The sequence below is a fragment of the Hyperolius riggenbachi genome, chromosome 7 (assembly GCF_040937935.1).
Source record: "Hyperolius riggenbachi isolate aHypRig1 chromosome 7, aHypRig1.pri, whole genome shotgun sequence".
NCBI classification, from domain to species: Eukaryota; Metazoa; Chordata; class Amphibia; order Anura; family Hyperoliidae; genus Hyperolius; species Hyperolius riggenbachi.
In genome coordinates this window covers 203,492,336-203,518,229 of record NC_090652.1, presented here as the reverse complement: position 1 = coordinate 203,518,229, position 25,894 = coordinate 203,492,336, and the positions used below count along the sequence as shown (strand labels likewise).

At 43.3% G+C, this 25,894-nt stretch overlaps 1 protein-coding gene across 2 annotated transcripts in view; it reads left to right on the top strand.

Moving 5' to 3' along the window:
- LOC137525743 (cytotoxic T-lymphocyte protein 4-like) overlaps positions 1–25,340 on the top strand; it is a 77,367-nt gene extending 52,027 nt beyond the window's left edge. For both annotated transcript variants that reach the window (XM_068246930.1, XM_068246929.1), the window contains exons 4-5: positions 7,433–7,538; positions 25,161–25,340. In XM_068246930.1, the coding sequence (XP_068103031.1) occupies positions 7,433–7,537 (105 nt within the window). In that variant the 3' untranslated portion in view covers position 7,538; positions 25,161–25,340. The remainder of the gene's footprint in view (positions 1–7,432; positions 7,539–25,160) is intronic.
- The last annotated feature ends 554 nt before the right edge of the window (positions 25,341–25,894 follow it).

Genomic DNA, 25,894 nt, shown 5'->3' with positions numbered 1-25,894 from the left:
CTAGTCCTTTGAGAAGGCCTGGGGACAAAAAGCTCATCCGCCAAGCTTTTATATTGCCCCCTGATGTATTTATACATGTTAATTAGATCCCCCTCGAAGGCATCTTTTCTCAAGACTAAATAAACCCAGTTTATCTAACCTTTCTTGGTAAGTGAGACCTTCCATCCCACGTATCAATTTTGTTCCTCGTCTCTGCACCTACTCTAAACTGTAATATCTTTCCTGTAATGTGGTGCCCAGAACTGAATTCCATATTCCAGATGTGGTCTTACTAGCAAGTTAAACAGGGGCAATATTATGCTAGCATCTCGAGTTTTTATTTCCCTTTTAATGCATCCCAAAATGTTATTAGCTTTAGCTGCAGCGGCTTGGCATTGAATACGATTATTTAAAGGGATACTTAAGTCTGGCCAAAAAAATGAGTTTAACTCATCTGGGGCTTCCCTCAGCCCCCTGCAGCTGATCGGTGCCCTCGCAGCTCCGCTCCGATGCTCCTGGACCCGCCGGCGACGACTTCCGGTTTCGCCGTCACCGGCCGACAGGCATGGGAACGCGAGTGATTCCCAGCCACAATAGCACCCCCTAGGCTACTATTGCGGCAAGAGGCCGCAATAGTAGCCTAGGGGGTGCTATTGTGGCTGGGAACGCGAACAATCACTCGTGTTCCCATGCCTGTCGGCCGGTGACGGCGAAACCGGAAGTCGTCGCCGGCGGGCCCAGGAGCATCGGAGAGGAGCTGCGAGGGAACCGATCAGCTGCAGGGGGCTGAGGGAAGCCCCAGGTGAGTTAAACTCATTTTTTTTGCCAGACTTAAGTATCCCTTTAACTTGTTGTCGATGAGTACTCCTAAGTCCTTCTCCAAGTTTGATGTCCCCAACTGTATCCCATTTATTTTGTATGGTGATAGACCATTGGTACAACCAAAATGCATGACCTTACATTTTTCAACATTGAATTTCATCTGCCATTTATGTGCCCATATAGTTATCCTATCTAGATCCTGTTGAAATATGTCACTATCCTCCTGAGAGTTGATGATTCTGCACAATTTTGTATCATCTGCAAAAATAGCAACATAGCTTTCTACTGCATCTATCAAGTCATTAATAAATAAATTGAAGAGCACTGGACCCAGTACAGACCCCTGTGGGACCCCACTGCTAACAGTCACCCATTTTGAGTATGATCCATTGACCACAACTCTTTGTTTTCTGTCCGTTAGCCAGTTCCCTATCCATGCACACAGACTCTTCCCCAGTCCTTGCATCCTTAACTTTTGCACCGGACTTTTGTGGGGAACAGTGTTGAAGGCCTTTGCAAAGTCCAAGTATATCACATCTACAGCATTCCCAATATCCACATTAGCGTTCACTACCTCATAAAAGCTGAGCATGTTAGTCAAACAGAACCTGTCTTTAGTAACCCCATGCTGATGCTGAGAAATAAGATTATTTTCTACTATGAAGTCATGTATAGTATCTCTTAGTAACCCCTTAAAGAGAATCTGTATTGTTAAAATCGCTCAAAAGTAAACATACCAGTGCGTTAGGGGACATCTCCTATTACCCTCTGTCACAATTTCGCCGCTCCTCGCCGCATTAAAAGTGGTTAAAAACAGTTTTAAAAAGTTTGTTTGTAAACAAACAAAATGGCCACCAAAACAGGAAGTAGGTTGATGTACAGTATGTCCACACATAGAAAATACATCCATACACAAGCAGGCTGTATACAGCATTCCTTTTGAATCTCAAGAGATCATTTGTGTGTTTCTTTCCCCCATGCACTGAAGTTTCAGGCTGCTCTTTTCTTCCTGCAAACAGCTTTGCCCTTGTTTGTAATTCCTCAGTATGTGAAAGCCCAGCCAGCTCAGAGGACGATTTATCCAGCTTGTAAAAGATAAGAGAAAAGAGAGAAGCTGCTCTAATCCTAAATAACACACAGGCAGTGTGCAGAGAGGGGCCTGGAAGGGTGAGTTCATAGCAGAACCACAACACTGAAGAACTTGGCAGCCTTCCAGACACAGGCCGACAAGTCTGACAGGGGAAAGATACATTGATTTATTACAGAGACAATGATAGTATAAAGTGCTGCAGTTAGCCAGAACACATTAGAATAGCTTTTGGAACTTGTAGGATGATAAAAAACAGGATGCAATTTTTGGTACGGAGTCTCTTTAAATAGTTTGCATGCAACTGATGTTAAGCTTACAGGTCTATAATTTCCTGGATCTGATTTTTTGCCCTTCTTAAATAATAGAACAGTACAATGTCACTGACTAAACTTAGTGACTGAACAACAGTGGCAGTGACTGTCTGCAACTAACTGAAGTTGATCGCTGGCTGGCGTAGCTAGCTAAGAAGTATACAGTAATAGAGCAGTGGAATCAGTATGAAGTTGAACTTGCCTGCACTAAGCACAGCAACCAGTATACTGACACTGACTACAGCTAACTGAAGTTAATCACTCACTGGGTAGCTAAATACAAGGATATACAGACACTAATAGAGCAGTAGAATCAGTGAACCTGGCTGCCTGCACTAAGCACAGAAATCAGTACACTCTCTCACTGAACTACATTGACTACAACTAACTTTAGTAATCACTCACTGGCTAGCTACAGTGGGATGCGAAAGTTTAGGCAACCTTGTTAATCGTCATGATTTTCCTGTATAAATCGTTGCTTTGGGTCCGATAAAAAATGTCAGTTTAATATATCATATAGGAGACACACACAGTGATATTTGAGAAGTGAAATTAAGTTTATTGGATTTACAGAAAGTGTGCAATAATTGTTTAAATAAAATTAGGCAGGTGCCTACATTTGGGCACTGTTGTCATTTTATTGATTCCAAAACCTTTAGAACTAATTATTGGAACTAAAATTGGCTTGTTAAGCTCAGTGACACCTGACCTACATACACAGGTGAATCCAATTATAAGAAAGAGTATTTAAGTGGGTCATTTGTAAGTTTCCCTCCTCTTTTAATTTTCTCTGAAGAGTAGCAACATGGGGTCTCAAAACAACTCTTAAATGACCTGAAGACAAGGGGCTTGATTCACAAAGCCGTGGAAACTGTTTAGCACGGGTGTGCTACCCAGTTAGCACGTGAAGTGCCGCTCGCGGACTTTTGCGCGCGCAAAGTGCTGCGATTCGTGTGATTGCGGACTTTTGTGCGTGCAAGTTGCTGCAAATTGCGGGCGCAAAAGTCCGCGATTGTGCGAATCGCTGCACTTTGCGCGCGCAAAAGTCCGCGAATGGCACTTCACGTGCTAACTGTTTAGCACACCCATGCTAAACAGTTTGCACGGCTTTGTGAATCAAGCCCAAAGATTGTTCACCATCATGGTTTAGGGGAAGGCTACAGAAAGCTGTCTCAGATATTTCAGCTGTCTGTTTCCACATTTAGGAACATATTGAGGAAATAGAAGACCACAGGCTCAGGTCAAGTTAAGGCTCGAAAGTGGCAGACCAAGAAAAATCCCAGATAGAAAGAAGCGACAAATGGTGAGAACAGTCAGAGTCAACCCAGAGACCAGCACCAAAGACCTACAACATCATCTTGCAGCAGATGGAGTCACTGTGCATCGTTCAACCATTCGGCACACTTTTCACAAGGAGATGCTGTATGCGAGAGTGATGCAGAGGAAGCCTTTTCTCAGCCCAGAGCACAAACAGAGTCACTTGAGATATGCTAAAGCACATTTTGACAAGCCAGCTTTATTTTGGAATAAGGTGCTGTGGACAGATGAAACTAGGGATGGGACGAATCCACAATTTCTTCGAATCCGAATCCGGATTCAAATCTAAAAAGGTTCTCGAATATCTTGAACCTTTCGAATCCCGAATCTAACGAATCCTGCACATAAGAATTGTGCGATCCATGGAATAGTTGCCCGCACTATAGGTAGCGAGGTAAAGGTGTCTTCAGTATAGCTAGCAAGGTATAGGGGCCTTAACTATAGGTTGCAAGGTATAGGGACCTTCAGTATAGGCAGCAGGTTATAGGGGCCTTCAGTATAGGTTGCAGGGTATAGTGTCCTTCAGTATAGGCAGCAGGGTATAGGGGCCTTCATTATAGGCACTAGGCAGCAGGGTATAGGGGCCTTCAGTATAGGCAGCAGGGTATAGTGGCCTTCAGTATAGGCAGCTGGGTATAGTGGCCTTCAGTATAGGCAGCAGGGTATAGGGGCCTTCAGTATAGGCAGCTGGGTATAGTGGCCTTCAGTATAGGCAGCAGGGTATAGGGGCCTTCAGTATAGGCAGCTGGGTATAGTGGCCTTCAGTATAGGCAGCAGGGTATAGGGGCCTTCAGTATAGGCAGCAGGGTATAGGGGCCTTCAGTATAGGTAGCAGAGTATAGGGGGCTTCAGTATAGGTAGCAGAGTATAGGGGGCTTCAGTATAGGTAGCAGAGTATAGGGGCCTTCAGTATAGGTAGCAGGGTATAGGGGCCTTCAGTATAGGCAGCAGGGTATAGGGGTCTTCAGTATAGGCAGCTGGGTATAGTGGCCTTCAGTATAGGCAGCAGGGTATAGGGGCCTTCAGTATAGGCAGCAGGGTATAGTGGCCTTTAGTATAGGCAGCTGGGTATAGTGGCCTTCAGTATAGGCAGCAGGGTATAGGGGCCTTCAGTATAGGCAGCTGGGTATAGTGGCCTTCAGTATAGGCAGCAGGGTATAGGGGCCTTCAGTATAGGCAGCTGGGTATAGTGGCCTTCAGTATAGGCAGCAGGGTATAGGGGCCTTCAGTATAGGCAGCAGGGTATAGTGGCCTTCAGTATAGGCAGCTGGGTATAGTGGCCTTCAGTATAGGCAGCAGGGTATAGGGGCCTTCAGTATAGGCAGCTGGGTATAGTGGCCTTCAGTATAGGCAGCAGGGTATAGGGGCCTTCAGTATAGGCAGCAGGGTATAGGGGCCTTCAGTATAGGTAGCAGAGTATAGGGTGCTTCAGTATAGGTAGCAGAGTATAGGGGGCTTCAGTATAGGTAGCAGGGTATAGGGGCCTTCAGTATAGGCAGCAGGGTATAGGGGTCTTCAGTATAGGCAGCAGAGTATAGGGGGCTTCGGTACAGGTAGCAGGGTATAGGGGCCTTCAGTATAGGCAGCAGGGTATAGGGGCCTTCAGTATAGGTAGCAAGCTATGGGGGGGGGCTTCAGTATAGGTAACAGGCTATGGGGGGCTTCAGTATAGGTAGCAGGCTATGGGGGTTCTTCAGTATAGGTAACAGGCTATGGGGGGCTTCAGTATAGGTAGCAGGCTATGGGGGGCTTCAGTATAGTTAGCAGGCTATGTGGGTGCTTCAGTATCGGTAATAGGCTATGGGGGGCTTCAGTATAGGTAGCAGGCTATGGGGGGCTTCAGTATAGGTAGCAGGCTATGGGGGGGCTTCAGTATGGGGGGCTTCAGTATAGTTAGCAGGCTATGGGGGCTTTAGTATAGGTAGCAGGCTATGGGGGCTTCAGTATAGGTAGCAGGCTATGGGGGGCTTCAGCATAGTTAGCAGGCTATGGGGGGCTTTAGTATAGGTAGCAGGCTATGGGGGGCTTCAGTATGGGGGGCTTCAGTATAGATAGCAGGCTATGGGGGCTTTAGTATAGGTAGCAGGCTATGGGGGGCTTCAGTATAGATAGCAGGATATGGGGGGCTTCGTATGGGGGCTTCAGTATAGATAGCAGGCTATGGGGGCTTCTTATGGGTGGCACATATCCTTCTCCCTCCCCCCGCAGCCTCCTCCGCTCGTCCCCCTGCATACATAAGGAGAAGCAGCCTCTCACCTCCAGCATCAGCGTGGAGCCCGGAGTGGCAGCCTTCTCCCTTCACTTCCTAGTTCCCCCTAGTGGCCACTGGACCAGCTCTTACTGATGACGCGTAGTAAGAGCCGGTCACTAGGGGGAATGAGAAAGTCTGTAGGAGGTCTGCCGCTCCGGGCTCCACGCTGGAGGTGAGAGGCTGCTTCCTCTTATTTATGCGGCGGGCGAGCAGAGGAGGCTGCGGGGAGCGGGAGGAGGACAATTGCGAGCGGGGGAAGCAGCAGATGCGCTGTGATGCAGCGTCGGGATTCGGCGGATTCGGCGAACGAAAAATGGCGTCGGGATTCGAGTCCACGAATCTCGAATATTTCCTAATATTCGAGGGATTCGTGGATTCGCCGGATTCGTCGTCCCATCCCTAGATGAAACTAAAATTGAGTTATTTGGGCATAACAAGGGGTGTTATGCATGGAGGAAAAAGAACACAGCATTCCAAGAAAAACACCTGCTACCTACAGTAAAATATGGTGGTGGTTCCATCATGCTGTGGGCCTGTAAGGCTAGTGCAGGGATTGTGAATCTTGTGAAAGTTGAGGGACGCATGGATTCCACTCAGTATCAGCAGATTCTTGAAACCAATGTCCAGGAATCAGTGACCAAACAGAAGCTACGCTGGGGCTGGATCTTTCAACAAGACAACGACCCTAAACACTGCTCAAAATCCACTAAGGCATTCATGCAGAGGAACAAGTGCAATGTTCTGGAATGGTCATCTCAGTCCCCAGACCTGAATATTATTGAAAATCTGTGGTGTGAGTTAAAGAGAGATGTCCATGCTCGGAAGCCATCAAACCTGAATGAACTAGAGATGTTTTGTAAAGAGGAATGGTCCAAAATGCCTTCAACCAGAATCCAGACTCTCATTGGAACCTTTAGGAAGCATTTAGAGGCTGTAATTTCTGTAAAAGGAGGATCTACTAAATATTGATTTCATTTATTTTTTGTGGTGTCCAAATTTATGCACCTGCCTAATTTTGTTTAAACAGTTATTGCACACATTCTGTAAATCCAATAAACTTTATTTCACTTCTCAAATATCACTGTGTGTCTCCTATATGATATATTTAACTGACATTTTTTATTGTAACAATTTATACAGGAAAATCAGGACGATTAAAACGGTTGCCCAAACTTTCGCATCCCACTGTAAATATCTGGCAAAGAATGATGTGGTCTCAATATGGTGCTTTCTCCTTTTGCTATATGCAAGTCCATCCAAATAAACCATAGACAGGGGCGCCTAAAGCTCCAGACAATACAGGCGGTCACTTGGGATGGCAGGAGGGGGGAAGGGAGGTATTTCAGTCATTCTGTCACACTGTGTGTGACAAGTTTGGTGCCAATTGTTTGTTTACCTCCTGCAGTGCACCACATGCTCTGCTACGGCCGCCGCCTCTATGTACACCCCGGGAAGCCACCAGCCAATAGGCTCTCATCAGCAATCAGTGTACTACACTGCTTTTCCTGTTGCAGCTCCCACCCACAACTTCTCCTCCTCTTATAGTTGCCGGACTGGCCCCCCTCTATTGCAGCAGTCGCACGGGTATCAAAAGAACAGCAACTTGGAGGGACTCTTGAAAGCCACTTCATTGATATCCAAACATTTTTTTATGTTTTCTAGCACTGCAAAGCATGTGAAACTAGGACCACGGAGATGACAAAGGAGTGTAATGGTGAATACATGCACATGGCTTCCATTCCCTTTGTCAGATCGCCTGTCGGTTAAGGTATAAATAAATCCTATTTACGTACACCTGGATATATCTCAGCTCCTGATTTCCTGTGTGATCATACTGTTTCACATTTTCTTTACTGTATTTCTTCTTTGTAATGTTACCACTGTTAACGCAAACCTGGAGTCTGGTAAAAAAAAAGAAAAGAAAAGAACGGTAGATACTTACCACAGTAGGGGAGCCTATGGATCCTGCTGAGGCATCACCATTCCTGCTAGACCCCTCTTCATCTTCACGATCAGGCTCCCCTCCATGTACAAGCATAGCCACATTGTATAGTAGTTCATTGCTGCTCACACACGAAAGTGTATAGTAGTTCATTGCTGCTCACACACGAAGAAAAATGCTGTGCACAAGCGGCTCTGTGCTACTGCGCAGGCAGGAGGGGAACGTGGCCAAAAGCAATATTTGACGTTAATGTTGAATATTTTTTAGAGGGTCTCAGGGGAGGAGTGGAGGGGTGAAGGAAGATAGGGAAAGCCTCTAAACCATCTAAAGCAGCAGTGTCAAACTCAATCACGTAAGGGACCAAAATCGATTATTAAGAATTATTAAATCAATTTTTATCAATTATTAAAAAATGATTATTAAGATTCAACATTTATTGAACAATATCAAACTAATGGATGTAACTATATTGACTGCGAGTTGGCTGCTCCTACCCTTCTGCAGAGTATGGCAGTGGAGCAGTTTAATATTTACCTGCTCCAGTACTGCTTCAGGTCTCCTTTAATCTTCATGACAGACACATGCTTTATGCTGCATGCCACTGGCTCCTGAGGCACGCCATGTAATCGGGAGAAGGATGTATGGAAGCACAGAGCATTCAACTGCCAAAAAGAATAGAAGAGAGAGGCAAACATTGCATTGCTCCACTGCACTGCTCTGCTATGTGGGGAGATGAGGGTGGGGGGAGGTGAGTAGATGTGTATGAAGGATTTTCCAAGGGGGGGCTTGGATCTAAGGAGGGGACCCCATGTTAATTCCTTGGGGGGGGGGGGGTCCTGTGGCTTATTGCTGCACCCCAGCTCAAAATGACAATGGTCAAAAGAGAACCTTAACTGAACATAAAAAGTCAAAATAACCATTCACGGGTCATACTTACCCCCTGTGTAGTCTACTCCTCAATCTCTTTCTCCTCTCCTGTGCCCATTTGTCTGCTGTGATGAATGAAATTCTCCATCCTCCATTTTGAAAATGGCCACAACCCCATAACAATCTCCTGGTCAGCACACTGTTAAACTGTGATATCACCCACTTGAGCCGTAGGGAGACATGGACATTACCTTGCACATTCAGTTGTAACTGACAGCTGCTGATATTTAACTGACAGCAACTGGTATATTTCAGTTCTCACAAAATATTGTCAGAACTGGAAGGGATAACTGTAAGAAGAAAATGGTGAGCTTCTGAGAGGAACTGACGGTGAGCTTTGTATGTAATATTCATTTGCAGGTACATCATGTGTTTAGTTTAAATAATTTTACTCGCTTCAGGTTCCCTTTAAGTTAGAAACACTGTCACTGGTGTGCTCCTCCGGGCAGGAAGGCAGTGCGCTGTCTTTCTTTTGCTGCTTCTTTTGCTTACAATGATGGACATTGGAAGTGCTCAAGGGCCACATAAAAAGTGAAGGAGGGCTGCATTCAGCCAGCGGGACTTGTGTTTGACACCTGTGATCTAAAGGCTTCTCTCCACTGAGGTAAATAACTTTCTTTCAGACTTCAGGTATTCGTTAAATATATAAATGGGTACAGTGGTAAATGAGAAATAATTTGTAGACTTACGGCAACCTATTGGAAAAAAAAGTATTTACTGGTCTTACCAAAACAAACTGGAATGTAATCACACACTGCACTTTTATATGTTTTTGTATTGTAATGTTAAAATGAAACTGTAAACATAAATGGTCCTATAAAATGGTATCATGTAATAATGGTGCCTATTAAAAAGGGCAACCCATTCACATCAATACAAACATTTTCTCTATTGGTGCTAACTGTATAAAAAGGGGGCCGCGTAAATAAAAAAAAAACAATTATATTGGTTTCATTTTCAACTACTGTATATTGCCTTCATATTTCAATAATACTGTATGGTATTTAATAACCATTTATTAATAATTTGTGTGAATTATGACCCTTATGTTACAAATTATTATTTCATTTCTAAAAGATTGACCTACACTTTCTCTCAAAAAAGTTATTTACATTCAAAGTTTTGACTCCACAATGGTCAACTTTTTTGATTCTGAACTAAACTAAGCTCACAATCGATAATATGCTCATCTATATAACACAAACAAATAAACATACATTAGCACCTGCCAGATATTTCATACAACCTTTGTTTTCATCGTGTTTAAATGGTGTTAGGCTAAATGGTCAAGGTTAACTGTCCATGGGGGAAGGGGGTAGGGGGGTTAAGGTTATGTAACCATTTATACATTTGTAACTACACCTTTTTTTTTTTTGGTTTGTTTGTTTTTACACCCCCCACCCCATTACATTAAGATTGATCTTTGTTTATTATTAATGACCCTTAGGACTTTTCACTGAATATGTCTGTTTTGTCAATTAAAAACATATGTTCCCTAAAAAGTCTATCTTCCATAAATGTCAAAACAGACCACCTTTTTGCCAAGCCATTTCATCCACTTTCCTCTTTACATCTTGGCTGAGCCAATGCCAACAGTGAACATGAAGAATTGTGCACAGGCTAAATTTCATAAGGTGATGTAGTCAAGCTGAAAGCAAAGTTTACTTATATGATTACTTATGTAACACGCCCATAGGGTATTTGCATTTAGTGTGTTTTTTGTAGTTGTTTCTTTAAGAGAACTTCTTTCTTGCAAGCCAGTTCAGGGATGTGTATATATATATATATATATATATATATATATATATATATATATATATATATATGCAAATCACAGCACAACAGACCATCAAAGGACAAAGTTAAACTGCTGCATTCGATATTATGAAGCAGCGATCTTGGTGAGGATAGTAGATTGGCATACAAATGATGCGGATAAAAGAATGGGTAAGATTGGAAGAAGAGATGGTGGGAGGATCAATTAAAAATATCCCATGGTCCATGGAGAAAGAAAGGGGACCTAGGAGTAGGTAAAAGCACTATTTTGATAAGACATACATTGAAGGTCTTTTTTAGAAAGAGGGAAACTGAGGGAGGGGTATACCCCCTGACGATCAGTGACAGAGAGTAAGAAAGGACTGGTAGAGAGGAAAAGGAAGTGGAGGAGAAAAGGAGAGCGAAGTATGGCCCGGGGACTGGGAGGAGGGGGGGAAGGGAATGAATGGGATGGAATGAATGGAGGTGGCGGAAGAAAAGAAGCTAAACCAGGGAGAATTGGTGCACAGCAATGTCAGTAAAACTGAGAGAGATCCCAATAATGGGGAAAATACGTTAATTTATTAAATGTATTTTAACCACCCTGGCGTTCTGATTAAATCGCCAGGGTGGCTGCGGGAGGGTTTTTTTTAAATAAAAAAAAACTATTTCATGCAGCCAACTGAAAGTTGGCTGCATGAAAGCCCACTAGAGGGCGCTCCGGAGGCGTTCTTCCGATCGCCTCCGGCGGCCAGAAGTAACACGGAAGGCCGCAATAAGCGGCCTTCCGTGTTTCGCTTACCTCGTCGCCATGGCGACGAGCGGAGTGACGTCATGGACGTCAGCCGACGTCCTGACGTCAGCCGCCTCCGATCCAGCCCTTAGCGCTGGCCGGAACTGTTTGTTCCGGCTACGCTGGGCTCGGGCGGCTGGGGGGACCCTCTTTCGCCGCTGCACGCGGCGGATCGCCGCGCTGCAGCGGCGATCAGGCAGCACACGCGGCTGGCAAAGTGCCGGCTGCGTGTGCCGGCTGCGTGTGCTGCTTTTTATTTCATTAAAATCAGCCCAGCAGGGCCTGAGCGGCAGCCTCTGGCGGTGTTGGACGAGCTGAGCTCGTCCAGACCGCTCAGCAGGTTAAAAGATTTTGAAATTAAGTTTGATATGATGTTTATCTCCATACTCAATTTGTAATTTTTGTATGGAAAATTTTGTACTATTATGAAACTGTAAAAATAAAGATAATTTATACAAAAATAAACAGCTGCATTCATTTAGTTCTCCAGGAACCCAAACATTTAATATACATAGAGGAGACATTGCTGGGACAGGCAACAGGAGGTGTCTAGGAGATATCATATGTTTAACAACATATGAGCTGGCACAGTAACATGGGAAAGAAGAAAATCCTGTGGTATCCCACAAGACATTGGTGTGGCACTCTCATACAGATGTAAAGAACACCATAACATAGTTGGGTTTGCACCGGGGCCTGAAGCCATTATAACTATTCCTTTTTTATGACCTACATATTTTACTTACGTGATATGGGTAACATTAAAGAGAATCTGTACTCTAATATTATTACAATAAAAAGCATACCATTCTATTCATTATTTTCTCCTGTGCCCCTCTGTGCAGTTTCTGCCACTCTCTGCTGCAATCCTGGCTTGTAATTAACAGTTTTAGGCAGTGTTTACAAACAAACTAACCAGCTTCTAATAGGCTCAGCTAAGCATAGTGTGTGAGTCATCTCAGAGTGTGCAGGGGGCCTGCAGAGGGTGTGTATCGCTTCTACCAATCACAAGCAGCCCTGCACATTCCACACAATCAAGCTTTAGCCCGACAAACAGGACAGAGGAAAGATACATTGATTTATTACAGAGACAGTGCAGTTAGGAAAGACTGCAGTAAGCCAGAGCAGATTAGAACAGGCATAGGAACTTATAGGATAGAAGAACTAAGGCTGAAAAATTTGTTACAGAGTCTCTTTAAGTAGTAGCAGTAGGGTATTGTACCGTGTTAGCCATCAGTAAAAGCAAGAAGTTTTTAATCAGGATGATACCATTTATTGGCTAACTAAAAATGAATACAAATAAGCAAGCTTTCGACCTATCAGCCTTCATCGGGCTTATATTCTGTTAGTTTGCAGGCTGGTGGTACAGACAGCTTATATACATGCAACATCAAAAGGGAAAACAGATATTTTTTTCAAGCATAAATACATGTCATTAAGATGCCTTAATTCAAACAGACCATCTAAATGGGGTTAAAGGTTGTTAGCTAAGATAAGCATCCTTGTTTACGCCATGCTCACAGACCTGGATTAGGATTGACCCAGAGGTATCGTAAATTCTTAGTTCACAAGTTCAGCTAGAATGGCTGAGAAAGTTTAAATATCGTCCGCCTCATACCAATATAAGAAGTTGTTGCCCTTATTCAAATCGTTCTGCACAGCTTTGAACCAATTTATAAATTTTGTTTCTGCTATTAATCGATCATTTGACATTTTGAAGCCAACCTTCAGGGCAGTGACGAGAAGATCATCCATGCTGTGTCTGTTGGACCGAAAGTGTGTAGCAACTGGGAGTCCAGATTTGGTATCATTAATAGTGTGCCTGTGTCCATTCATACGTTTGCGCAGAGTTTGTCCAGTTTCTCCCACGTACATCACATTGGGGCATTTAGCACACATGATCAGATATACCAGATTGGTGGAACCACAGGAAAATGTACCTTGTACTCTGTACTCCTGTTGTGAACCTGGTATCATTACCCTGTCAGTGGAGTAAATGTGTCTGCAGTTTCCACATATTTTTTGTCGGCAGGGTGATGTTCCGTTTTGTTGAGGCCTATTCAAAGAACTCCTGACAATCATCTGTTTTAGATTGTGTGGTTCCCGATATGAAAAGAGTGGAGGTTTAGGGAATATCTTTCTCAGTCTGTGATCCCTGGTTAAAATGGGATGAAGTTCCTTAGCAATCCTCCTTAAAATTTCCAGGTGTAGGTTGTAGGTGACAACCAATGGGACACGGTCCTCTTTCTGGTTTTGCTTATATTTCAGGAGTTCAGTCCTGGGGATGTTGCTGGCTTTCCTGATTTGGGCCTCAGCCATAGGAGGACTGTAACCTTGTTTAATGAAAGTGTTCTTAAGGCGATCCAGGTGCTTGTCTCTGTCCATCCTGTCAGAACAAATCCAGTTGTACCTTATAGCTTGGCTTTAAATTATAGAGTTCTTAATGTGCTTGGGATGAAAACTGTCATATCTTAGGTATGTGGGACGGTCTGTAGGTTTACGATACACAGAGGTTTGTATGTTGTTACCCCTGATGTATATGGTGGTGTCCAGAAAGTTAATCTCTGTGTGAGAGTAGGTAAGTTTCAATTTAATTGTAGGATGGAAGGCATTGAAGTTCCTGTGGAATTGGAGAAGATCATCCTCACTTGCGGACCAGATGATTAAAATATCATCAATGAAGCGGAAGTAGGCCATGGGTTTTATGCCACATGCATTGAGGTATTCCTCTTCTATTTTGGCCATGAAGAGATTTGCATACTGTGGTGCGAATCGCGAACCCATTGCCACGCCCATCTGCTGTAAATAGAGGTCCTGTCCAAAAGTGAAATAATTATGAGTGAGAATGAATTTGATCAGTCCAGCAATAGGCTTTACAGGTATGCCCTGACCCTGAAGATATTTATGGCAGGCCGCAATACCATCATCATGGGGAATGTTCGTGTACAGGGACTCCACGTCAGTGCTGGGCGTAATGGAAAAAGCTACGCTTACGGATCATTACGCGTAATTTTACGCTATTACGCATTACGGAATTACGCTTACGGCGTAGACATTCAATTTCGGTACATGTCTGTAATTACGCATAGCCCTTACGCAATTACGCGTAAGAATACCGTAATTCAGGTTGATACGTTATAGGCTTACGCGTAAGATCCTACTAGCAATTAATGCGTAAGGTCATGCTGCCAAGCGGAAAAGTTGACGCATGGATCAATGTTAGGTAGCCGCCGACTTTAAGGGTTAATAGCAAAGCCCCCTTAATTGCTAAGAGCCTCAAATTTGGAGAATATATTAAGGAGATCAAAAGGAATAGGAGGAAACATTTTTTTTTCAAAAAGACCTTATAGTTTTTGAGAAAATCGATGTTAAAGTTTCAAAGGAAAAATATATACATTTAAAAACCCGCCGACTTTAACGGTTAATAGCAAAGCCTGCTTTAAATTTAGGAACACCAAATTCACAGGGTATATTAAGGGGATCAGTGGGAATAAGAGGAAAAATTTTTTTTTCAAAAAGACCTTATAGTTTTTGAGAAAATCGATTTTTAAGTTTCAAGGGCAAAAATGTCTTTTAAATGCGGAAAATGTCAGTTTTTTTTGCACAGGTAACAATAGTGTTTTATTTTCATAGATTCCCCCAAGTGGGAAGAGTTTTACTTACTTCGCTCTGAGTGTGGGAAATATTAAAAAAAAACGACGTGGGGTCCCCCCTCCCAGACCTCTTTAACCCCTTGTCCCCCATGCAGACTGGGATAGCCAGAATGCGGAGCACCGGCCGCGTGGGGCTCCGCACCCTGACTATACCAGCCCGCATGGTCCATGGATTGGGGGGTCTCGGAAGGGGAGGGGCAGCCAAGCTTTCCCCTCCCCCTCCGAGCCCTTGTACAATCCAAGGACAAGGGGCTCTTCTCCACCTCCGATGGGCGGTGGAGGTGGAGGCGGTGATTTCCTGGGTGGGGGGTTCATGGTGGCATCTGGGAGTCCCCTTTAAAAAGGGGTCCCCCAGATGCCCACCCCCCCTCCCAGGAGAAATGAGTATAGAGGTACTTGTACCCCTTACTCATTTCCTTTAAGAGTTAAAAGTAAATAAACACACAAACACATAGAAAAAGTATTTTAATTGAACAAAAAACATAACCACGAAAAAAGTCCTTTAATATTCTTAATTAACCATTAATACTTACCTGTCCCTTTAAAAGCCAGTTCCCACGCAATATCCTCGGAAATATACTAATCAGTTACAATGTAACAAAGTTGTTACAATGTAACAACTTTGTTACTTTGTAACACCACCGCACCCGACGTCACTCGCCGCTCACCCGCCGGCCGCCGCATACACTCTAAGTCCTCGCCGGCTCCTGCCGTCCACTCCGCCCACACCTGTCACCCATATACATGCTGGCACCCATGGGTGCCAGCATGTATATAGGTGACATGTGGGAGAGGCGGGGAGGGCAGCGGAGCCGGCGGGGACTTTGCGTCCTGAACCCGACAGAGCTCTGAGCTATATAGCTCAGAGCTCTCTAAAGCATCTTTGTATTTGGGCTCCAAGGAGCCCCATTGGTCCTTAGCAGACCAATGGGGTTCCTTCAAATCAGAATAATTTGAGGCTCTTAGCACTTAAGGGGGCTTTGCTATTAACCCTTAAAGTCGGCGGCTTTTTTATATTATACGGGAGCGTAATATTACGCGATTACGGCAGACTGTGTAATTTCAATGGGAGTTTACTGTGTTACGCGTAATTTGTTAAGCGTAATAACGTAACCTACGTTTTATGCGTAATTAATTACGCGTAATACCGTAATACCACGCCCATCTGCTGTAAATAGAGGTCCTGTCCAAAAGTGAAATAATTATGAGTGAGAATGAATTTGATCAGTCCAGCAATAGGCTTTACAGGTATGCCCTGACCCTGAAGATATTTATGGCAGGCCGCAATACCATCATCATGGGGAATGTTCGTGTACAGGGACTCCACGTCAGTGCTGGGCGTAATGGAAAAAGCTACGCTTACGGATCATTACGCGTAATTTTACGCTATTACGCATTACGGAATTACGCTTACGGCGTAGACATTCAATTTCGGTACATGTCTGTAATTACGCATAGCCCTTACGCAATTACGCGTAAGAATACCGTAATTCAGGTTGATACGTTATAGGCTTACGCGTAAGATCCTACTAGCAATTAATGCGTAAGGTCATGCTGCCAAGCGGAAAAGTTGACGCATGGATCAATGTTAGGTAGCCGCCGACTTTAAGGGTTAATAGCAAAGCCCCCTTAATTGCTAAGAGCCTCAAATTTGGAGAATATATTAAGGAGATCAAAAGGAATAGGAGGAAACATTTTTTTTTCAAAAAGACCTTATAGTTTTTGAGAAAATCGATGTTAAAGTTTCAAAGGAAAAATATATACATTTAAAAACCCGCCGACTTTAACGGTTAATAGCAAAGCCTGCTTTAAATTTAGGAACACCAAATTCACAGGGTATATTAAGGGGATCAGTGGGAATAAGAGGAAAAAATTTTTTTTCAAAAAGACCTTATAGTTTTTGAGAAAATCGATTTTTAAGTTTCAAGGGCAAAAATGTCTTTTAAATGCGGAAAATGTCAGTTTTTTTTGCACAGGTAACAATAGTGTTTTATTTTCATAGATTCCCCCAAGTGGGAAGAGTTTTACTTACTTCGCTCTGAGTGTGGGAAATATTAAAAAAAAACGACGTGGGGTCCCCCCTCCCAGACCTCTTTAACCCCTTGTCCCCCATGCAGACTGGGATAGCCAGAATGCGGAGCACCGGCCGCGTGGGGCTCCGCACCCTGACTATACCAGCCCGCATGGTCCATGGATTGGGGGGTCTCGGAAGGGGAGGGGCAGCCAAGCTTTCCCCTCCCCCTCCGAGCCCTTGTACAATCCAAGGACAAGGGGCTCTTCTCCACCTCCGATGGGCGGTGGAGGTGGAGGCGGTGATTTCCTGGGTGGGGGGTTCATGGTGGCATCTGGGAGTCCCCTTTAAAAAGGGGTCCCCCAGATGCCCACCCCCCCTCCCAGGAGAAATGAGTATAGAGGTACTTGTACCCCTTACTCATTTCCTTTAAGAGTTAAAAGTAAATAAACACACAAACACATAGAAAAAGTATTTTAATTGAACAAAAAACATAACCACGAAAAAAGTCCTTTAATATTCTTAATTAACCATTAATACTTACCTGTCCCTTTAAAAGCCAGTTCCCACGCAATATCCTCGGAAATATACTAATCAGTTACAATGTAACAAAGTTGTTACAATGTAACAACTTTGTTACTTTGTAACACCACCGCACCCGACGTCACTCGCCGCTCACCCGCCGGCCGCCGCATACACTCTAAGTCCTCGCCGGCTCCTGCCGTCCACTCCGCCCACACCTGTCACCCATATACATGCTGGCACCCATGGGTGCCAGCATGTATATAGGTGACATGTGGGAGAGGCGGGGAGGGCAGCGGAGCCGGCGGGGACTTTGCGTCCTGAACCCGACAGAGCTCTGAGCTATATAGCTCAGAGCTCTCTAAAGCATCTTTGTATTTGGGCTCCAAGGAGCCCCATTGGTCCTTAGCAGACCAATGGGGTTCCTTCAAATCAGAATAATTTGAGGCTCTTAGCACTTAAGGGGGCTTTGCTATTAACCCTTAAAGTCGGCGGCTTTTTTATATTATACGGGAGCGTAATATTACGCGATTACGGCAGACTGTGTAATTTCAATGGGAGTTTACTGTGTTACGCGTAATTTGTTAAGCGTAATAACGTAACCTACGTTTTATGCGTAATTAATTACGCGTAATACCGTAACCTTACACGTAACGCTTACGGTGCATTTGTAGTGAATTACGATGCGTAATTACGCTAATGCGTAATTTCGGCCCAGCACTGCTCCACGTCCATCGTGGCCAGTATGGTTCCCTCAGATACTGGGCCGATGACTGTCAGTTTGTTCAGGAGGTGGGTGGTATCCTGTATGTAGCTGGGTGTTTTACAGACAAGAGGTTTCAAGATGTTTTCCAGCCACCCTGAGATGTTCTCTGTAAAAGTTCCACTCCCTGAGATTATAGGCCTGCCTGGGTTTCCCTCTTTGTGGATCTTGGGAAGCATGTAAAAGCAGGCTGTTCTAGGCTCTTCAGGGATAAGGGTCCTTACATGCTGTCTGATGTTTGCAGGCAATCTGTTAACCATCCTATTGAGTGCCATCCTGTAGCCTTTTGTGGGGTCCCACTGTAATTTGGCATAGTGAGCGGTGTCTTTGTGCCTCCTGGATGTAGTCACTGGTGTTCATTATGACTATGGCACCACCTTTATCCGCTGGTTTAATAATAATGTCCTTATTCTCCTTAAGGGATATGATGGCCTGTCGCTCCTGTGGTGTTACGTTCTGGGCCAGTGTCTTTCTTTTACTCAGGATCCTGTCAGAGATTCTGCGTCTGAATCTGTTGATGTATTTATCCAGGGCCGGGTTTTCTCCTTCTTTGGGGGTCCATCTTTTTTTCTTCTTTTTAGATCTGGTGTGTTTTGGTCCATTATCCATTGTATCACAGGCTTCCTTATCATGGTAGTGTTCCTTGAGTCGCAGCTTTCTGAAAAATTCCTCCATATTTCCACAGAGTGCAAGCCTGTCTATGGGTCTCGCAGGGCAGAATGACAGGCCTTTGGAGAGTACTGTAAAGCCTATTGCTGGACTGATCAAATTCATTCTCACTCATAATTATTTCACTTTTGGACAGGACCTCTTTTTACAGCAGATGGGCGTGGCAATGGGTTCACGATTCGCACCACAGTATGCAAATCTCTTCATGGCCAAAATAGAAGAGGAATACCTCAATGCATGTGGCATAAAACCCATGGCCTACTTCCGCTTCATTGATGATATTTTAATCATCTGGTCCGCAAGTGAGGATGATCTTCTCCAATTCCACAGGAACTTCAATGCCTTCCATCCTACAATTCAATTGAAACTTACCTACTCTCACACAGAGATTAACTTTCTGGACACCACCATATACATCAGGGGTAACAACATACAAACCTCTGTGTATCGCAAACCTACAGACCGTCCCACATACCTAAGATATGACAGTTTTCATCCCAAACACATTAAGAACTCTATAATTTACAGCCAAGCTATAAGGTACAACCGGATTTGTTCTGACAGGATGGACAGAGACAAGCACCTGGATCGCCTTAAGAACACTTTCATTAAACAAGGTTACAGTCCTCCTATGGCTGGGGCCCAAATCAGGAAAGCCAGCAACATCCCCAGGACTGAACTCCTGAAATATAAGCAAAACCAGAAAGAGGACCGTGTCCCATTGGTTGTCACCTACAACCTACACCTGGAAATTTTAAGGAAGATTGCTAAGGAACTTCATCCCATTTTAACCAGGGATCACAGACTGAGAAAGATATTCCCTAAGCCTCCACTCTTGTCATATCGGCAACCACACAATCTAAAACAGATGATTGTCAGGAGTTCTTTAAATAGGCCTCAACAAAACGGAACATCACCCTGCCGACAAAAAATATGTGGAACCTGCAGACACATTTACTCCACTGACAGGGTAACGATACCAGGTTCACAACAGGAGTACAGAATACAAGGTACATTTTCCTGTGGTTCCACCAATCTGGTATATCTGATCATGTGTGCTAAATGCCCCAATGTGATGTACGTGGGAGAAACTGGACAAACTCTGCGCAAACGTATGAATGGACACAGGCACACTATTAATGATACCAAATCTGGACTCCCAGTTGCTACACACTTTCGATCCAACGGACACAGCATGGATGATCTTCATGTCACTGCCCTGAAGGGTGGCTTCAAAACGTCAAATGATCAATTAATAGCAGAAACAAAATTTATAAATTGGTTCAAAGCTGTGCAGAACGGTTTGAATAAGGACAACAACTTCTTATATTGGTATGAGGCGGATGATATTTAAACTTTCTCAGCCATTCTAGCTGAACTTGTGAACTAAGAATTTACGATACCTCTGGGTCAATCCTAATCCAGGTCTGTGAGCATGGCGTAAACAAGGATGCTTATCTTAGCTAACAACCTTTAACCCCATTTAGATGGTCTGTTTGAATTAAGGCATCTTAATGACATGTATTTATGCTTGAAAAAAATATCTGTTTTCCCTTTTGATGTTGCATGTATATAAGCCGTCTGTACCACCAGCCTGCAAACTAACAGGATATAAGCCCGACGAAGGCTGAAAGGCCGAAAGCTTGCTTATTTTTATTCATTTTTAGTTAGCCAATAAATGGTATCATCCTGATTTAAAACTTCTTGGGTAACATTAAGGGTGAGCTGCTGCCTATGAAAATTGTATGAGTTTATGGAAGTATCTGAAATCCCACAGAACTGGTCTGTGTACAAGAAGGTATTTTAAAGTTCAAGTTACTAATGTAGTAGGTTGGACAGAACTAGAGGATTTATGTATGCAGTGCTACATATATTATCAATGGCAACCACATGTGCTGGAACGTAGCTTATTGTAATCAGATTGGACATAAAGGACATATTTATGAGGACTTTTAAAACCTATTTTATAAAATGTACACAGGAAAAATATTCTACCTTGTTTAATGAATTACTACAAGTCCAACTGTTGTAATGACTATAACAGATTGATTTTTGAAGAGTAACACTTTTTCATGAAGATAACCTTCTGAGACATGATGTGAACACAGTAAACTTTGTAATTAGCATGCATTATCCACTTTGTTCTGCTATTTGCAAATAGAATCTTGAATTTTCTGGTGTACCCAAGCATGTCCCGAAATAACAAATACATTTTTATTTAAGCAATCTATAGTAAATTAAGGACCAGAACTATTGCACCCATATAATCTTATTATGAAAAAAAGTCTCAATAAAAGATAAAGACAATGTACAAGTAGTGTGCTTTGGTGTAAACTATGATATGAGAGCCATGCAATACCCTCATAAACATCACCAAGCAACTGTAGCTAGATGTGGCACTCCCAATGTTTCAAGGTTATAAGCCATGAAAAGAGTTGGGTCCTTAACCACTTCTCGACCGCCGTATATACAATTGGCGGCCGGGAAGTGGACCCCGCAAGGACCGCCGTATAGACAAATGGCGGCGGTCCTTTTACGGGCATGGGCGGCGCGATCGCGTCATTCGTGACGCGAACGGCCGCCGGCGACTGGCTCCGCCCCCCTCGCGCTGTAACCCGCCGGCCGTTCGGAAGCGCCGGCGGGTTACTAGCACCCGGATCGCCGCATACAAAGTGTATAATACACTTTGTAATGTATACAAAGTGTATTATACAGGCTGCCTCCTGCCCTGGTGGTCCCAGTGTCCGAGGGACCACCAGGGCAGGCTGCAGCCACCCTAGTCTGCACCCAAGCACACTGATTCCCCCCCCCCCCTGCCCCTTGATCGCCCACAGCACCCCTCATTTGGTTTCAAGACTACTCCTCACGGTTTAGGGCCCCTAAAATGCCAGGGCAGTATAGGAACCCCACAAATGACCCCATTCTAGAAAGAAGACACCCAAAGGTATTCCGTTAGGAGTATGGTGAGTTCATAGAAGATTTTATTTTTTGTCACAAGTTAGCGGAAAATGACACTTTGTGAAAAAAAAAACAATTAAAATCAATTTCCGCTAACTTGAGACAAGACAATAAAATCTTCTATGAACTCACCATACTCCTAACGGAATACCTTGGGGTGTCTTCTTTCTAAAATGGGGTCATTAGTGGGGTTCCTATACTGCCCTGGCATTTTAGGGGCCCTAAACCGTGAGGAGTAGTCTTAAAACAAAAATGACCTGTGAAATCCTAAAGGTACTCATTGGACTTTGGGCCCCTTAGCGCAGTTAGGGTGCAAAAAAGTGCCACACATGTGGTATCGCCGTACTCAGGAGAAGTAGTATAATGTGTTTTGGGGTGTATTTTTACACATACCCATGCTGAGTGGGAGAAATCTCTCTGTAAATGACAATTGTGTGTAAAAAAAAATCAAACAATTGTCATTTACAGAGATATTTCTCCCACCCAGCATGGGTATGTGTAAAAATACACCCCAAAACACATTATACTACTTCTCCTGAGTACGGCAATACCACATGTGTGGCACTTTTTTGCAGCCTAACTGCGCTAAGGGGCCCAAAGTCCAATGAGCACCTTTAGACTTTACAGGGGTGCTTACAATTTAGCACCCCCCAAAATGTCAGGACAGTAAACACACCCCACAAATGACCCCATTTTGGAAAGTAGACACTTCAAGGTATTCAGAGAGGGGCATGGTGAGTCCGTGGCAGATTTCATTTTTTTTTGTCGCAAGTTAGAAGAAATGGATATTTTTTTTTTTTGTCACAAAGTGTCATTTTCTGCTTACTTGTGACAAATAATAATATCTTCTATGAACTCACTATGCCTCTCAGTGAATACTTTGGGATGTCTTCTTTCCAAAATGGGGTCATTTGGGGGGTATTTACACTATCCTGGAATTCTAGCCCCTCATGAAACATGTCAGGTGCTCAGAAAAGTCAGAGATGCTGGAAAATGGGAAAATTCACTTTTTGCACCATAGTTTGTAAACGCTATAACTTGTACCCAATTCAATAAATATAGGCTGAACGGGTTTTTTTTTAATCAAAAACATGTTTGTCCACATTTTTCGTGCTGCATGTATACAGAAATTTTACTTTATTTGAAAAATGTCAGCATAGAAAGTTAAAAAAAATCATTTTTTTGTCAAAATTCATGTCTTTTTTGATGAATATAATAAAAAGTAAAAATCGCATCAGCAATCAAATAGCACCAAAAGAAAGCTTTATTAGTGACAAGAAAAGGAGCCAAAATTCATTTAGGTGGTAGGTTGTATGAGCGAGCAATAAACTGTGAAAGCTGCAGTGGTCTGAATGGAAAAAAAGTGCCTGGTCCTTAAGGGGGTAAAGCCCACGGTCCTCAAGTGGTTAATCAGGCCTGAAATAGCTGCTCCATCAGAGTTCAAGTAGTTAAAGTCCCAAGGTAATTCTGAAGGTAAACAGTGATACTCTCAACTGCTATGTACTTCTATACAGGTAAGTTTGCAGTAATTAAACAATTTTAATTGTTTACTTATATGGAAAAAAACACTCCAGTTGCAATTGTAGCAGAACAGCATTCAAACAGTTAAACAGAGCACTTTGCTCTGCACTGGAAAGCCCCTACATCTTATGATCGGCATACAAAGAGGAGATAACATTATCTTTTGCTTACATTCTTCAATTGATACATTCTTCGCTGAACTGAAAATGAGCTCTCTGTGCTTCAAGCATTCACACAGTTCAGAAGAGCTCAGGTTGAAGATTTTAATATATAATAAAAAGCAGCTTGAATAAAATACAATGGCAGCTTTCAGAGCAGATAAACTGTACTTTGGGAATCCGTAATTTGTAAATGGACAATATTACTTGTGCACAAAGCAAATATGTTAACTGTATAGGCAGTGGCGTAGCTAAGGAGCTGTGGGCCCCGATGCAAGTTTTATAATGGATCCCCCCGAGCACTCTATACATAACAATTGATACGGCACACCAAAACCTGCCAATGGCAACTGCAGTGTCACAGGTGCAAGAAAGGGATGGGGAACAGTTTGTTAATGACTACCACTATTCAAAGAATCTATAGACGTTATTATATGAGCACAGGACCAATAGAGAGCTAATACTGCAGTTGAGGGAGATCCCTTCGGGGCCCCTCTGGCCCAAGGGCCCCAATGCGATTGCAACCACTGCAACCCCTATTGCTATGCCCCTGTGTATAGGTAATAAAAAGTAGGAAAACACATTTTTATTAAATGTAATGTAAGATTTTTATTCCATCTTGCTATAGGCACACAACCATAGTGTTCTCCAAGATTGCATGACTCTGTATGGTGCCCATACATGGTAAAATAAGAAACATTTGATTTTTCCGTTTATTTGACCAAAACGTTTGAATCAAATGAAAGTCAGGAATAGTTTTTTTTTCATCAAGAAAAACGAATGATTATCCAGTTTATTCGATAAAAATGCAATCGGAAATGTTGGAAAAATGTTAGTGTTCGATTTAACAGAATAATAAATAAAATTATCTAATCAAAAAAATTAAAAAATGTACCGCATATGGGCACCATTTAGCTGACCTTTATATTTATTGGAAAAATTGTCCTGTCCCACCCAAAATATGTGCTTCATAGTCATTCACCACCCTGTAGGATGCAGGAGGAAGCCGTGCATCAGGCAGCATCCAGGCGAGACCCTTCTTTACTTTTCAGCTCATTCTATAATACAAGTACTTGTTGTTAAATGGAAAAGTTGTTTACTTCGACACACAGACACATTGTACCCACCCACTGCAGTGCACATTTGATAAAGGGGCCCATTTAAAAGGGTGCAGGATAGCGGCATTATATACCAGTAAATTTACCAATATGCTACTACTAAGTTCATCCATATAAAAAATAATGGAAATATTTACCAATATTTAACTATGACCTAACCTCTTTTTACTCTCACACAGAACCCTTTCATGGTGTTGCCTAATATTAATTACCCCCCTAACCTTAACTCCACCCTGGTAGTCAACTTAACTTCCCACCCTCCTAACGCCTAACCTTAACCATGGCATTAAGATGCATTTGTGGACAGAGTTTGCATAGCAGGCGCCCTTTTAAACAGGATGCATTTTGCACCCATTTCAACTGCTCTGTTCACTGCAGGCTTCCTCACAATGTTAATCATGAGTGGCAGAGTGGTTGTCTATCAATTCTACTATTTCCTTCACCCATTGATAGCATGTGTTTTTCATTTTTAGCTGCATCAATAACTAAAATCAGGTGTAGTTGTTTGTTAATATTTTTTAATGTATAATCATATAGATTGTAATTTGTAATTTTGTCAAATGTATTATTTTAATCCTCCTCATTACATTTTTGTTTCAGGTTTTATTTGCTTGGGAGATACAGAAGCCAGGAACTCTAAATAATAACATAAAACCCACAAAGAACATTTCTGATGAACTTACCAACCACCTAAAATTGCAAAACAATAATCATCTCTGGGCAAATATTCTGTACAGTTCAATATGCTCATTTTTTGGAAGAGAAATGAAAATTATTTTGACCATCATGTAGTTTTTCAATAAATAAGTCAATCATTTTAATATTTATGATATTTTAAGGTCCCTCATTTCAGTGGCTTTTAAAAAAAGAGAATACTCACTGAAGTTTAATTAAGGGATCTGACTGGTTAAAGGACACTTAAAGAGACACTGAAGCGAGAATAATTTTCGCTTCAGAGCTCATAGTTATCAGGGGCACGTGTGCCCCTGCTAAAACGCCGCTATCCCGCGGCTAAACGGGGTCCCTTCACCCCCAACCCCCCCCCCCCCCCCCGCAAAATCAACAACCAAATTGGTCGTAGATCTTGCTGCTCCTAGAGGCAGGGATAACGGCTGCAGCCCTGCCTCTAGTCGCGTCTATCAGCGGCGCATCGCCGCCTCTCCCCCGCCCCTCTCAGTGAAGGAACAGTGAGAGGGGCGGGAGAGAGGCGGGGATACGCGCTGACAGACGCGCGTGGGGCAGGGCTGCGGCGGTTAGCCCTGCCTCAATCAGGAAGTGATCCCCAGCTGCACGGAAGGGATTTGGGGGGGTAAGGGACCCCTGTTTAGCCGCGC